Source organism: Jaculus jaculus, chromosome 16 (genome assembly GCF_020740685.1).
Source record: "Jaculus jaculus isolate mJacJac1 chromosome 16, mJacJac1.mat.Y.cur, whole genome shotgun sequence".
Classification (NCBI taxonomy): domain Eukaryota; kingdom Metazoa; phylum Chordata; class Mammalia; order Rodentia; family Dipodidae; genus Jaculus; species Jaculus jaculus.
The window spans coordinates 775,313-791,908 of record NC_059117.1 but is presented as its reverse complement, the minus strand read 5'-3'; the positions used below and the strand labels follow the sequence as shown (position 1 = coordinate 791,908).

Below are 16,596 nucleotides of genomic sequence, written 5' to 3'. Positions count from 1 at the left end.
ACTGTTATGAATTCAAGGCTACCATGAGAGTTCATAATGAATACCAGGTCAGCCTGGGATAGACAACAATACCCTACATCAAAAACAAAAGAAAGAAAGAGAGAGGAAGGGAAGGAGGGAGGTATAGAGGAAGGAAGAAATCGAAAAAAGTAAGGAAATTGATAAGAATTTCCTAAGAGAAGAGGTTCTGAAGAAAAAAAAGACATAAAATGCTTTCTGTTAATAAAAATATCTCTAATTACGATACATTAAAATTACTTATAATACTAATTGCTATAGATTTCTTCTCTATCAATGTTCATAGCATTCAGGTGTTACATATGAGATTTTAATTAAGGCTGTGAAACATGTAAAGTGATGAGTAAATGTGTTTGTAAAAGATCTTTATATTTCATTTTCTTAATAAATCCCAGTGCACAGTAAAATTTAGAATTTAGATAAACTCACTCTGTATATAGTAAAAATGGTTGTCATGATGCTTCAAAGGAAAAATGACATCAAGCCCAATACCCTAAGTTTGGATCCCTGATATAGACATAAAGACAGATGAATAGCATCAAACCTATGGGAACAGAGGCAGAGACAGCACAAGGGCCTGTAATATCAGCAAGCCTATGGGAACAGAGGCAGAGATAGCACAAGTGCCTGTAATCCCAGCAAGCCTATGGGAACACAGACAAAGATAGCATAAGGGCCTGTAATCCAAGCAGACCTATGGGAACAGAGGCAGAGATAGCATAAGGGCCTGTAATCCCAGCAGACCTATGGGAACAGAGGCAGAGATAGCACAAGGGCCTGTAATCCCAGCAGACCTATGGGAACACAGGCAGAGATAGCACAAGGGCCTGTAATCCCAGCAGTCCTATGGGAACAGAGGCAGAGATAGCACAAGAGCCTGTAATCCCAGCAGACCTATGGGAACAGAGGCAGAGATAGCACATGGGCCTGTAATGCCAGCAAGAATTTGGGAACAGAGGCAGAGACAGCACAAGGGCCTGTAATCTCAGGAAACCTATGTGAACAGAGGCAGAGACAGCACATGGGCTTGTAATCCCAGCAAACCTATGGGAATACAGGAGGAGATAGCACAAGTGCCTGTAATCACAGCAAGCCTATGGGACGCAGGCAAGATAGCACAAGGGCCTGTAATCCCAGCAGACTTTTGGGAACAGAGGCAGAGATAGCACAAGGGCCTGTAATCCAGCAGACCTATGGGAACAGAGGCAGAGATACACAAGGGCCTGTAATCCCAGCAAGCCTATGGGAACATAGGCAGATATAGCACAAGGGCCTGTAATCTCAGCAAACCTATGGGAACATAGGCAGATATAGCACAAGGGCCTGTAATCCCAGCAAGCCTATGGGAACAGAGGCAGAGATAGCAAAAGGGCCTGTAATCCCAGAAAGCCTATGGGAACATAGGCAGAGATAGCAAAAGGGCCTGTAATCCCAGAAAGCCTATGGGAACATAGGCAGAGATAACACAGGGGCCTGTAATACCAGCAAGCATACTGGAACAGAGGCAGAGACAGCACAAGAACCTGTAATCCCAGCAGACCTATGGGAACACAGGCAGAGATAACACAAGGGCCTGTAATCTCAGGAAGCCTATGGGAACAGAGGCAGAGACAGCAGGAGGGCCTGTAATCTCAGGAAACCTATGGGAACAAAGGCAGAGATAGCACAAGGGCCTGTAATCTCAGGAAACCTACAGGAACAGAGGCAGAGATAGCACATGGGCCTGTAATCTCAGCAAACCTATGGGAACAGAGGCAGAGATAGCACATGGGCCTGTAATCTCAGCAAACCTATGGGAACAAAGGCAGAGACAGCACAAGGGCCTGTAATCCCAGCAAGTCTATGGGAACAGAGGCAGTGACAGCACAAGGGCCTGTAATCCCAGCAGACCTATGGGAACAGAGGCAGAGACAGCACAAGGGCCTGTAATCCCAGCAGACCTATGGGAACAGAGGCAGAGATAGCACAAGGGCCTGTAATCCCAGCAAGCCTATGGGACTCAGACAGAGATAGCACAAGGGCATGTAATCCCAGCAAGCCTATGGGACTCAGACAGAGATAGCACAAGGGCCTGTAATCCCAGCAAGCCTATAGGACTCAGACAGAGATAGCACAAGGGCCTGTAATCCCAGCAAGCCTATGGGACTCAGACAGAGATAGCACAAGGGCCTGTAATCCCAGCAAGCCTATGGGAACAGAGGCAGAGACAGCACAAGGGCCTGTAATCCCACCAAGCCTATGGGAACACAGGCAGAGATAGGAGAGCAGCAAAGCTTGCAGGCTACCAGGGAGGCAAACTCTGCAGCAAACCAGAGACATTTTCACTACCCAGACAAAAGGCCGGGGACTTGGCGGCTGAAGTGGCTCTGACTTCTGTAACTTCTGCCATGCTGATGAGGGTATAGTGTACGCCTAAGATTGATCACCGGTACTCTATGGAGGCTTCGGGTTTCCTGTAGTAGGATTTATCTGGTACTTTGTATCATAAGATGTTTAGTATGAAGCTGTCATGTCCTAGAAAACACAAATCTTATAAATTTTTTTTTTTTTTTAAAAAGAAGGTCTAAGCAAGAGCAACCAGTGGCCCCAGGAACGATGACAGTCAAGGAAGTCATGGCCACACTTTTTCCAGACCATTCTTGTGCAGCTTATTCTTGGACATGGGATATCTTGAAAAAGAAAATGTCACGTAGGGCTGGAGAGATGTCTTAGTGATTAAATGCACATGCCTGTGAAACTTAAGGACCCCAGTTCAATTGTCCTGCTCCCACATAAACCAGATGCACATGGTGGTGCATGCCTCTGGAGTTAATTTGCAGTGGCTAGAGGCCCTGGTGTGCCCATTCTCAATCTCTCTGTCTGTGCTTCTAGTAAATAAATAAATAATTAATTAAAAAATCTTTTTAAAATGCCACATATACACAGTAGAACTTGACACAGCACTATGAAAAAAATTATATAATGAAATTTGCAGGGAAATGGATGAACTTGGAACAGATCAGGCTAAGCGAACTCTCACAAGCACAGAATGACAAAGCAACACTGCATGTGCTCGCTCATCTGTGGCTCCTAAACTGGAGCAGCTGGAGGTACAGGCATAGCCAACAGACAACTCGAGGAACAGAGGAAGGATGGAAGAGTTTGGGTGGTAGGGAACCGGAGAGAGGAGGAGATATACACAAAACCAAATCCAAAATGAAGTGCAACCATAGAACCTTCTTCCTAGATAGCAGGCTAAAAGACACCCTCAACAGAAGCACAGAGGTTCGTCTGGTCAGAAGGGTCCTGGAGAGGATGGGGTGAAGTCTAACCCTAAAACATTTGGCTCTCGCTTGCAACTCCTAGTACCAGAAACTGGTTACAATCCACATTGAGCTAGTGATTGGAGAGATCTATAAAGACCTCAAAACAAGACATGGCTTCTATAAAAGCACTTGAGGTAAAGGTAAGACCCTACTGCGGAAGACACCACATGCTGCTGATGCAGAGCATCATGAAACCAGCTGAATCTGGAAAGAAGCCAGTTCCCAGGTGGTCTGCCCAAAAAGTGCTACATGTGCTGCTGGTGGAGGGAGGGGGATAGCCAACAATGTTGTGAACAAGCAGGGGACACTGCTATATGAAAACAACTAACCTGACAAGATATACACACCTGTGCAATGGTGGCCCTCAGCCTGGGTAGGTAAACTATGGCTCTTTCATTGGCTAGATTTTCTCAGTGTTAAGGAAACCATAGCTGGAACTAGGAACCAAGTCAGAACACTAAGGAGACCAAGATTATGGACTCCAGTGAAAAGCTCCCATTAGCCTTTGTCCAAAAGTGAGGCCACAACCATCAAAGTCTCTCTAAATTACAATACTTATACACTTTAACTGTCCTAATCTCACTCTCCAATCTGTTCTTTTTCAGAAAGCAGCAAGGACCAAGGACAGCCATAATCTACCAGAACAAGAATAGACAGTCAACTCCCTGACAGATGAACCACCCCTCACTCAGCAGCCAGGGCCCACGGGAAACTACAGAGAAGCTGGCGAGATAAGCAAGGGTGCTGCTTCCACAGTGAGCCTGATCACCTGGGGCTGAGCAGGCTCTAACAGCTTGGTTTGAAAATGCCCCCCATTCTCTCCCCACCCCAGTTTAAAGTGGAAAAAATGAGAACCTTGAAAACCCCATTGCTGAAAGAGGATAGTACAGGTAGATAGGCAGTAGTTTTTATATCTTAATCTTACAACTGTAAGTTAGAATTCATGTTAAAATTGTAAGGTGTTAGCTGTTGTGAGTGGTGATACATGCTCATGCCATGGTGTGCATGTGGAGGATAAGCTCCAGCATTGGCTCCCAGGGTGGAGATGTGGCAGGAAAATTGGGTCTAAAGAAAAAGAAGTGCAAGTGGCAGGAAGACTGGTAATCCCTGCACATGGAGGATCTATGAAAGGGACAGAACAAGCATAAGAAAAAGCCCACAAGATCTCCCTAAGGGGCAAGTACCAAGGAAAACAACGTATAATGGTCATAGCACTTGTGGCCCAGCACTATTTGAGTGTCTGCCCTATCTAGCTCAACAGCCCACCCCAACTTTCAGGTGTCTTTTTCGTGCCTAATAAATATATTCCTGGGCTGGAGAGATGGCTTAGTGGTTAAGCGCTTGCCTGTGAAGCCTAAAGACCCCAGTTCGAGGCTCGGTTCCCCAGGTCCCACGTTAGCCAGATGCACGATGGGGCGCACGTGTCTGGAGTTCGTTTGCAGAGGCTGGAAGCCCTGGCGCGCCCATTCTCTCTCTCTCCCTCTATCTGTCTTTCTCTCTGTGTCTGTCGCTCTCAAATAAATAAATAAATAAATTTTTTTTAAAAAGTATTAAAAATAAATATATTCCTCTCTATCCCCAACCCCTCTCTCTTAAACACACACACACACACACCCCTCAAGCCCCAGCTATACCATTCAGATTATGTGTTCTTAACAGGGAAATTACTGGAATGAAGTTTAAGACCAGTATTCAAATACTGAAAATGGGCATAGAATTGGGAGACAGGACAATGGGATGGGGTCAGCTATGATGATGCTGTAGCCACAGGATATGGGCCTTCCACGAGACGGTTTAGAATAAGAGGAACAGACATTCATTAAAGTGCTATATGAGTGCAGAAATATATTTTCAGTGGAACAAAATATGAAATAAGTAGGAATTATGTGGGTACAAGGTGGAGGTATCCTGGCATGCAGCTAGTGGGTAAGGTGGCAATTTCTGTTTTATGGACTTACTAACACTCACGTCCAGGCTCACAGGGAAGAGAGAAATGGTTGAAACCATGGCCTTTATTTTCATGGTATAACGTAATTTTGGTCTGCAAATAGGCTAAGGGCACTGGCCAATACTTGGCTTGGACAGTGTTGCAGTAGCAAGGGAGAGCACCCAAAAAACCTCTGGAAGCACCCTTACCTTGTCATGGACTGTCATACAGCTCGCTGCATCCTTCTGAAGAATATCTGTTACTCCATTGGAAAGCCTTTCATACTTCAGCTTGGGTTCCTCTTCACTCTCCTCTTCCTTCATGAAAGGCAGAAAAAAATGATATCCCTTGTGAATTTATCTGTTTTTAAAGAGGGGGGACACAAGAGGGCTCCATCATTTACTGTCAATATCTACAACTACAGATACTGGATAAGAGTCAGGTTTCTTTTTGCACCTGGGTGCACCAACTACCCTGGAGGAGTAAATTATATGGTGCCAAGAGTGATCTTCAATGTCACTCCTGCACCCACACTGACTACGGGTTGAACTGCACTGTTGGGCATGGCATCAGAGCTTCTTCTGCAACCTGTGGTCAAGGAATACAGGTAGTAATCAATACCAACATCAGCCATACTTTACTAAATTTATGATAGCTGTAAGAACTGTGATTTGAAAGGTTTAATTTTACATCTGTAAGTTAAAATCCAAATTTCACATACCAAAAACTGTGGTAACATAAAGGTAACCAATATAGGAATCCACCAAAATAATCTACTCACTGACACTTCTGTTAAACAGCACTGCATGATCCTTACCTCCCAAGGAATCCTAAAACTCCATCAAAGCCCCTACCCAAAATAAATGGAAAGCCTTGAACATCACCTGTCTACTGCAGCAACCTTAACTAGAAAGGCCAAGATTCCAGGAAAGTATAACACTAAGGGGATTTGAAGTGGCATTCCATAGACACTATCATTCTAAAAGGATTTAGCAAACTGAGACCCCAAGCCCTGGTGCAGAAAATGGCCACAGTTGAAGTAGGAGAAAAATAGCAGTAACCCTTTTGGCACCTTTCAGAACAGAGTGACAAACTTGAAAACCTTAAGAACCAAGGTCATGATGGGATGAAAAAGCAGAGAGATAGTCCTGCTGCACAACTACAGTTCCCTGATAGACAAGTGTCAGTGTATAAAGCTGCATAGGGTATAAGGCTAAAAAGTTATACAGCAAGCCTCAAAAGTATACCTTAAATGTTCTGGCTTGCTGAAGGAATTAAGAACTCAGTAACAGGGCTGGAGAGATGGCTAAGCAGTTAAGACACTTGCCTGTAAAGTCTAAGAATCCAGGTTCGATTCTCTAGTACCCATGCAAGCCAGAAGCACAAGGTGGCACATGTGTCTGGAGTTCAGTTGCTAGTTGCTAGTTCAGTGGCTAGAAGCTCTGGTGTGCCCATTCTCTCTTGTCTCCTTCTTTCAATCTCTCTCTATCTGTCTCTTTCTTTCTCACTCTCTCACATAAATAAATAAAACAGATTAAGAAAATCTTTAAAAAAAAATCAATTCAGAAACATCAGGGAAGTGGATCCCAGTGAACACCACAGGCTCACAACTTGAAATCCTGGTCCACAGAGGACACCAACACTTACCAAAATGTCAATGGGTGTTGGACTCAGTTTACCCCTTACTGGAATCCAGCACATAACCTCCAAAAAAAAAAAAAAAACCTATGGGGACCTGTTGTAATTTTCACTTACAATACTTAAGGCTCAAATTATCAAGACAGCATATCACAAGTCAGAATAAATAACCAAAACTCAAGAAAATGAACTGTAAACATAAGCCCAAGGAAGTGGGTATAGTGGGTGACACCTACAATCCAAGCACTTAGAAGACTGAGGCAAGAAGGACAGGGATGAGTGGAGGAAAAGAAAGAGAGAGAGAGAGAGAGAGAGAGAGAGAAAGGTAAGAGAAGAGACAGAGAAGAAGAGGAGAGGAAAACAGAGGAGAGGAGAAAAGAAGAGAAGAGAGAAGAGGAGAAGAGAGGAGAGGAGAAGGGAGGGGAAAGGGAAGGGAGAAAGGGAAGGGGAAAGAAAACAAACCTAGATATTATAATTAGAATAAAAATATTTTAAATAAAACTATGATGGTAGTTCAAAGACAAACCAAAATAAAAATTGATGAAAAGGATTTTATAATCTAAAAAAGGAAGTAAAATAAAAATTTCTCAAATGAAAATTTTAATACTGAAAAATGTAACTGAAATTAAAAAGTTGATAATTTAATGAAACTTCAAGAATTCAGAAGACAAGAGGGAATATACATATGTACACATCAAGGGAAGTCCAGAGAAGACAATGGAATGGAAAATATAGATAAAAAGCCTAAGACATGTGGAACACAGTGAAACAGTCTCAAATACTTTCAAAACATTTGTTATTTTATTATTACTTAAGAGAACATATAGTTCATTAAACATCTCTAACACATAAGAGATTTTAAAACAGATAAGGAAAAATTAGAAGAAATAGGAGCAATGTTTAGAGATACCATAATGTTCCAAACACAGATAAAAACTGTACTTCAAGTGCATCGTAACTTTAGATATAGTGGTGTGAATGTAAGATGTCCCCCATAGATCCATGTGTTTGAACACTTAATCCCCAAATAGCAGTGCTGTTGGAGAATCATGTGGAGCCTTTAGGAAGTGAAGCCTCACTGGAGGAAGTGTGTCCCAGGGGCCAACCTTGTGGTGTTTGCCTGCAGAGCCAAAGGACCTCTGTTCGATTCCCCAGGACCCACATAAGCCAGATGCACAAGGTAGTGCATGCATATGGAGTTCATTTGCAATGGCTAGTGGCCTGGGCATCTTGCCCATTCTCTCTCTCTCTCTAGTAAATAAATAAATCTAAAATATTTAAAAAATGCATCAATTTCAATATATACAGTGGATCAAGATAAAGCCAAAAAATCAAATGCAGTTATAAATGTCTTATAACACATCACATTATCCACTCTCCTATGAAATGACTCTGTAGACCACAACAGAAGCCTCTGCAATTGCTATGCCTACAAATAACAGCATGTGATCAATAAGAAATGTCCTCAACCTTATTTACCGGGAGCATTAGTTACCTATTACTACATAACAAAGTTGGCCAAAACTTAATAAGTTAAAAGTTAAAGAAGAAGGGAGAAGACAATAGGGGAGAAATCAAACAATGGAGGGTAAGGAGGAGGGAGAGGGGACAGGAGAGAAACCAAACTGAAAAATGACATCATGAAAGCCAATTTCCTCCATATGCTCATAAAGCTTTAACACAAAAGCAACAATAAATACGAACTGCTTTATAGTTTCTGTTGGTAAACACCTGCAGTGACTTTGCTAGGTGGTTTGTTGGAGATTCCACAGGGTTACAGACCCAGTGTCAGCTACGAAGAGGCTGCAGCTATGGAGACTTGACTGAAGTCACAGCATCTGCTTGCACAGGAGCTCACTCAAAGGCTGTCAAGATGGTGCTGGCTAAGGTAGAGGCATCTATCCAATTTCTGCCTCATGGCCTTTCCCTGAGGTTTCAAAGCACGGAGCTGGCCCCACCATGGAAGGATTTATGCTTCAGAAGACAGAGCCTGAGAGGCTGCAGTTTACTTCTACAGTAGGCTGGCCACGACTCAGTATGGAGGGGAGGCCACCAGCACAGCATAGTAGGAAGTGAACATCACGAGGGCGTCAGAGGGCAAACACAGACTGTTAACCAAAGTGAGGAAGAGCAAGCTGCATTCCTTCCATGCATACTGATGAGCTGTCACAAACCACACTCAAGTCAATATGAGCTACTGGTGGTTTATAACAGTCACAGAGATGGCGGACATGCTTTGAATGTTCCGAGAAACAGAGGGAAAATAAGCAGCTTTCTAAAAGTCCTTCACAGCCATGAAAGGACACCTTACAATAGTCAGCTCAAACTGAAAAAGCTGCCATACATGGAACTGGAACTGATAAGACAAACAACAACAAAAGGGAACTGATAAGCAGAACAGAAGAGACACCAGCCAGAGTCAGCATCCATGGGGCACAGACCTAGGTGTGAGTGTTAACTACAGCATCCTGAGCAGCAGTCCTGAGAACATGCTGCCACATGTTGCATAAGTCTGCATGTCAAATGTGCATCCAGTGTGAAAAGCTAATTCTAGCCCTTGACTACTTTGCATAAAAGCACTCATCCACGGACCATTAGATAAAGTCACTGTAAATAAGGCCTGCCTGCCTTATTTGTAAGTGAAAACTAAGTAATTTCTCTCACATAAATACACAAAAGTAAATACTTTTATAACTCAATTCACTGAAGCATTCACTCAAGGTTTCAAGAACCATAAATAAAATAAAGACTCCAGTATTAGACACTTGATGTAGCGTCTCATGCTTTTGTGACAGGTATCTTTTTATGTTTAGTTAAATGCAGGTGATTTTTTAAAGATTTTTTTACTCCTTACCATAAACAAAGAAAGCAGAAAGTGATTCAAAACTATAATCTTGCAGTACATTCTGCTGCTGTAAACTCTACATTACATTATTTTGAGATTTAAAAGATTTAAAAATCATGCAGAATACACAATTTCACTTTAATTTAAAAATATATAAATAGGGCCAGAGGGATGGTTTAGCAGTTACAGCGCTTGCCTGAAATGCTAAAGGACCTTGGCTCGATTCCCCAGGACCCACATAAGCCAGATGCACAAGGGGGCGCATGCATCTGGAGTTTGTTTGCAGTGGCTGGAAGCCCTGGCACGGACATTCTCTCCCTCCCTCCCTGCCTCCCTCTCTGTCTCTCTCTCTTCCTCCCTCCTTCCCTCTTAACCTCTCTCAAATAAATAAAAATATTTTTAAAAAATAAACACAAAAAAGACCTTCATGCAGCTTAAACTTTCACAGTAAATAACCCCATGTTAATAAAAACATCAATATTCTTTCTTAAATTTTATTACTATTACAATCCTACAAATAAAACCATCACCATGCTGAGTTGACATGACAGATGACAATAACTATGACAACCTGAATGGAGTAGAACAAGTAGATAGGAACTTGCTGCTGGGCAAAAATGTAGAGTGACCTTTACTCACACAGAAAAACTTGCCAATTTCCTTTAAAAAGAATCAATGTCTCAACTAAGATGGATTTTTACTAAGTGTATAACACTGTTAATTAAATAAAAATCCTTTAAGCCATCCTATAAAACCCTAGAACTGTTTGAAAATCCATGTTACATCCTGGTCACCTTTACTAAGCATTGAACTTAGAGGAGGAAAATTCATTTAAGAAATAGCAAAACAAGACTCTCAGTACAAAAAGCTGTTCAGTAACTTGTTGCCTTTGTGAACACATCCTTCTTCGAGGGTGAGCGTCCTTGAGGTATTGAGTAAGCTGTGTGAGCACCTCCTTGGAAGGTGACAACCTGTGAGGTATTGAGTAAGCTGTGTGAACACGTCTTTGGAGGGTGGGCATCCATGAGGTATTGAGTAATCTGTGTGAGCACATCCTTGGAGGGTGAGCATCCTTTGAGGTACTGAGTAAGCTATGTGAACACGTCCTTGGAGGGTGAGTGTCCATGAGATCTTGTGTTACCTTTGTGATCATATCCTTTTGTAAATGTCCTGGAAACCTTGTAATGATGCTAACATGAACTTGTAGACAATCAAGAATGATAAACTTTGCTTTTCATTTCACCATTTGAAGTAATGAGAACAAAGAAAACATTGTTTCAGTGCTTACAGCAAATATATTTCAAATTTCACATCTTATTTTGTTATTATCTTTGTTTCACAAACTAATATAGTTTATCACATACCACTGTTACAGTATGTGGTGGTTTGATTCAGCTGTTCCCCAAAACTTAGGTATTCTGAATGCTAGTCTCCCCAGTTGATGGCAATTGATAATTAAAGCCTCCTGGAGGTGATGTACTGTTTTGGGTGGGTACACGGGTGTTATAGCCAGTTTCCACATCCCAGTGTTTGGTACACTTTCCTGTTGTTATTATCCACCTTATGTTGTCCAGAGGGTAATGTGTGCCCTCTACTCATGCCTTCATTTCCTCTGCCACCATAGAGCATCCCCTCAAGTCTGCAAGCCAAAATAAGCCCTGTTTTCCCAAAAGCTGCTCTTGGTCTGGTGATTTCTGCCAATAACGTGAACCTGACTACAACAGGTAAATTGGTACAAGAGAAGTGGGATTGGTGCTAGACACCTGACTGTGTGGCTTTGCCCTTTTGGAACTGATTTGCAAGAGGAATTTGGAAGGAGTTGATTTTTAAGAGGAATGTAGAAGGATTTGAAACCTTGGCCTAAGAGATGCCTTGCAGTGCTGTAAGTACAGCTTGATGGACTATTCTGGTCAGAGTTGAAAGACTCGAATACAGTAACTGTTAGGTTTTGCTTATGAAGGTGAGAAAGAGCTTTGCCTGGATTGGGCTAAAAGCAGTTTATGTGAGAGGTTGCTGTTATACCCATATCCTGAGAACTTGTGCAGGGTTGGTTTACATAGAAATGGACTGGTCTGAGCAGAGGGATATGGCACAGCAATGAAATCTTTGGGCTGGAACTTCTGTCTGTTTACCTGCAATTATATGAAATTACCTTTGAGATTAAGCCAGCTGACCTGCACTGGGGCAACAGGAAGAATGTAGACTCTTTTGAAGGGGCCTGAGTGCAAAAGGAGTGTCCTGTCAGCCCTAGATGAAGTTTTCCAGGACTGTGAGTACCCCAGTTGGAGGGGTGGAATTGGAACTCGAGAGACTTGTTTGTGATTCGAATTATTGAACTTGGAGACTTTTCACTGACTAGAGTTGTCAGACTTGGAGCTACAGAGTTTGATGTTTGCTTTGTACATCTTATATTGGTTGAATATTTCTTTGCTATGCCCAGTGCCATCTTTTGCAGCATAAGTCTTTATTTTATGCCATTATGGGTTTTGGGAGGATCTTTTTGGTATTATGGCTCAGTAAAAAGACCCTGGATTATAGGGATAATTGAACATCATTAGGATTGATTAAAAAAATATATGGGGACTTATAAAGATGGACTGAATGCATTGCATTTTACATCATGGATGGTTATCAGTTTATGAGGCCAGGGGCAGAATGTGATGTTTTGATTCATATGACCCCCAAAACTTACGTATTCTGAATGCTGGTCTTCCCAGATGATGGCAATTGGAAATTAAAGCCTCCTGAAGGCAGTGCATTTTGGGAGTGGGCTAATGGGTATTATAGCCAGTTTCCCATGCCAATGTTTGGCACACTCTCCTGCCACTATTGTTTACCTTATGTTGTACAGTAGGTGATGTCCACATTCTGCTCATGCCATCATTTTCCCCTGTCATCACAGAGCTTCTTCTTGAGTCTGTAAGCCAAAATAAACCCTTTTTTTCCCACAAGCTATTCTTTGTTAGGTGATTTCTGCCAGCAATGTGAACCTGACTGCAACCTAGTCTGAATAAAGACATGAACTTTACTTACAAAATCTGTCAACTGAGTTTAGTGATCAAAACCTATAATCTGAGCTACATGAGAGGGTAAAGTGAGAGATCACAAGTTCAATGCTTGCCTGGACAACACAGTGAGTTAAACATCAATACTGTTACATTATCAAAATTGTGTTCTGAAACAAAAACTGAAAAAGGGATGGGGATATAGCTCAGTGGTGGCAGGCATACCCAGCATACACAAGGTCAATTCTCACTTTCTCCAAAACAAATGGGGAGGAGATGGCAACCACATTTTCTTTTTTATTTTTATTTGTGCGGGAAGGGAGGTGGCACTCATATGCTATGGTGTGCATGTGGAGGTCAGAGGACCACCTCAAGGTGGCAGCATCTCTTCCACCCCATGGAGACAGGGTCTCTCTTGCTGTTTTCCCACTGAACGTGCCAGTCTAACTCATCTGTGTACTTCCAGATTCTCCTGTTGCCTTAGACATGTTGCAATTAGAGACATGGGTGCTACTTTGTGCCTGGCTTATTGTGGGTGCTGGGAAGCACCAAATTCAGGTCAGCTGTCATCGCCCCTATCCTCTAATAGCAGTAGAGTATCTTTCAATGATAGGGGGAGTGAGGGGGTGCAGTTAGGGTGACTGGACCCCTGAAGGTAAAAAAGGCAGCTAAGTTTGCACTTGCTAGAAATCAAAGATTTTCTAACTTCTTTATCTCTTACCTAGTTCCCTAGACCTTTTTTTCCACAAACAACCAGGACCCCTCCTAGAAGGGAGGTCTTTAACAGGATTTAAACATTGTAGTTGATCAAGTTCATCCCCGAGAACTTGGTATCAGGGCCTGTCTCTTCCTGAGACAGCCCCTAGCCCTAACAAACCAGCTATCCCTATAATTCACCTGAGCCAGAAGATAGCCCATCACCATAAGGTTATAAATACCCTTTCAAGGGGAGGGAAGGCTCTCTGCCCACTTGGGAACTTCCAGCTGTGAGTTTTTCCTTTAGCTGGGCCTGGGACCCAGCCCAGGCCCAGTCAGGTTGAGCCCAGGAGGGCCCCCTAGCTCTAACTCTCCACATGGGCTCTTTTATACCCTCTAGCTCCCCACATGGCAGGAACTCCTTGAACTTTCTTTTCTCTTTTTTCTTTCAGCAATTTTACCTGGCCCTCCACATGGGACCTTTAGCCACATGGGGGCCTTTCCTTGGCTCTGTACTTCCCTCAATAAATATAGCAATTTAACAAAAAAGAAAATTTAAATCAGGTCAGCCCAACCATTACATTCCATAATTACTGTTTATACAGAAATTAAATTTTTCAGGCTGGGGAAATGGTTCAGTGGCTAAAAGCACTTGTTTGCAAAGCTTGTTGCCCCAGGTTTGATTCCTCAAATCCTTGTAAAGCCAGATGCACAAAGCTGCATACGTGTCTGGAGTTTGTTTGCAGTGAGGAAAAGAAAAATAGCCCTGACACATTCATTTCCTTCTCCCTCCCTCCTTCCCTTTCTCTCTCTCTCTCTCTCTCTCTCTCTCTCTCACACACACACACACACACACACACACATAAATAAAAATATTTTTAAATGAAAAAAGGCATTGTATCTAAAATTTTTTTTCTTTCTAGATACTATTTCTTTATTGAATTTTTTCCTTTCTATATACCATTTCTTTATTCAATTCAATTTTGCTTTATTTTGGAAAAAAATAAACTTATTCTCGATATTCTTTGGGGAAAAGGTAAAACATCATATCAAGCCCACATAAAGCTAGTGGAAAGCCCACTGGCCAGTGAACACCGCTGGGCAACAGATGGTCTCACCATGAGTAGAAGGCCTTCCCAAGCCAGCATCCCTTTGAGTACTAGTACCTCAGCTGAACCATCAGGAAGTTTAATCGGAGGAACAGTTTACTTGGTTTTATGTCATCATTTACATCTGACTAGGGGCAAATCCTTTTAATATATATACAGTGTTTTTGAAGGTAGATACAATAGAGAAACACTAACATCCTCAAAAGAAATTCTCATTGTTTAAAAAAAAATTCATGCAGTCTGAATTTCCAAAGTGAGAAAGCCAAGTGTTAATAAAAATCAAATCAATAATCAACCATGGGTATGAAGCCATAAAATGAAGGCTTGCTTCCTCTAGGACATTCTGTCTAGAACTCATAATTACCTTGAGGAGAACTGAAATACTAAAAATTGGTATTCTAACAAGTTCAATATATATTTTGAAAGCTATCAAGATCCAATAGTAGAACATCTGAATTCTAGAAAATCTGCATGTTAAAATATTTTCTCATTATAAACAATTCACTTCAGAGATGGCTCATGATTAATACTAAATTATTTCTTTTCCATTACAACTTGTTAGACAATGAATGGGAATAAACTATTATCATATAAATAAGGAACTGTTTAAATGTATAACTGAAATTAATAATATGTATCAATCAAAACACATACATTGGAACTAAAAAACATAACTAAGAATATTTTGAAGAACTGATCTAACCATTGCAAGATATTTTTAACATGGGAATAAATAAAGACTATGTATCACTGGATTTACGTATTTTCTTAAAACCATGTTATCACTAAATGTGCATGCATTACATAGGACATCTCTAAACTTAGTAAAATTATATTGAATTTTTCCAGAAAAGCATAAGGGATTCATGATGAAAGAAAAGGGGTGTTCAAAAAGATCCGGTGGGTTGCTGGGCGTAGTGACGCATGTCTTTAATCCCAGCACTCGGGAGGCAGAGGTAGGAGGATCGCTATGAGTTCAAGGCCACCCTGAGACTACATACCGAATTCCAGATCAGCCTGAGCCAGAGTGAGACCCTACCTCGAAAAACCAAAAAAAAAAAAAAAAAAAGATCCTGTGGGTTAAGTTCAAAATTAATCAAGAAACTAATGCCTTCAATGAACTTTGTAATGCTGCAACTATTCCCAAGACACACAAAATGAATGTTACTTCCTTAAAAGAGCAACCATAACTATTACTTATTGTATGCTATACTTTTAGTATATGAATAGTTTATTTACATCATAAAGTGAGTATATGGTGGGAAAGACAGATTCTTCTAAAGTGTCAAGATATATCAAGAAAATTCTATAAACAAGCTAAAAGGCTAACATCAAGTTTCCACTAGTAATACAAGTTTTTTGTTTTTTTAAAAAATTATTTATTTATTTATTTATTTGAGAGCGACAGACACAGAGAGAAAGACAGATAGAGGGAAAGAGAGAGAATGGGCGCGCCAGGGCCTCCAGCCTCTGCAAACGAACTCCAGACACGTGCGCCCCCTTGTGCATCTGGCTAACGTGGGACCTGGGGAACTGAGCCTCGAACCGGGGTCCTTAGGCTTCACAGGCAAGCGCTTAACCGCTAAGCCATCTCTCCAGCCCGAGTTTTTATAGTTGCCTCAATGACCAAACTTTTTAAGAAAGTCACATGGAAATGATAGAATCAATCTACAGTAAAATATCTGTAGTCAAAACTTCCAGAATGTCTCCATTAGACTGCTGACAGATAAGCAACTATATTCTTATATGAATGCAAATAATGTTGGTAAATTCTCAACTTTCAAGTGTGAACTGAAGTTCCCAGAAAACGCTGCACCTCTGTTAAAAACATCTTCCAAGCAGACTGACTGATAAAAACTGATTCTAGAGAGCTGGAATACTGCAGGTCCAGAGCCAAATTATCTCTGGTTATTTTTTATTCCCTATGATAGGTATTTATTGCCCACCTTGGTGTGAGACCTACCATCCCATTAGGCGAATCATTTCAGAAAAAAACAGACTCCCAGCTTCCACCAACTCAGAAGCTAGGAATGTCATCAGAGAGCACCAGGAG

The 16,596-nt window shown here is 41.6% G+C and overlaps 1 protein-coding gene across 1 annotated transcript in view; it reads right to left on the bottom strand.

Moving 5' to 3' along the window:
* Positions 1-16,596, bottom strand: part of Vps41 (VPS41 subunit of HOPS complex) — a 160,264-nt gene that overhangs the window by 123,573 nt on the left and 20,095 nt on the right. The window contains exon 3 of the mRNA XM_004668846.3: positions 5,460-5,567. Within this exon, the coding sequence (XP_004668903.1) occupies positions 5,460-5,567 (108 nt within the window). The remainder of the gene's footprint in view (positions 1-5,459; positions 5,568-16,596) is intronic.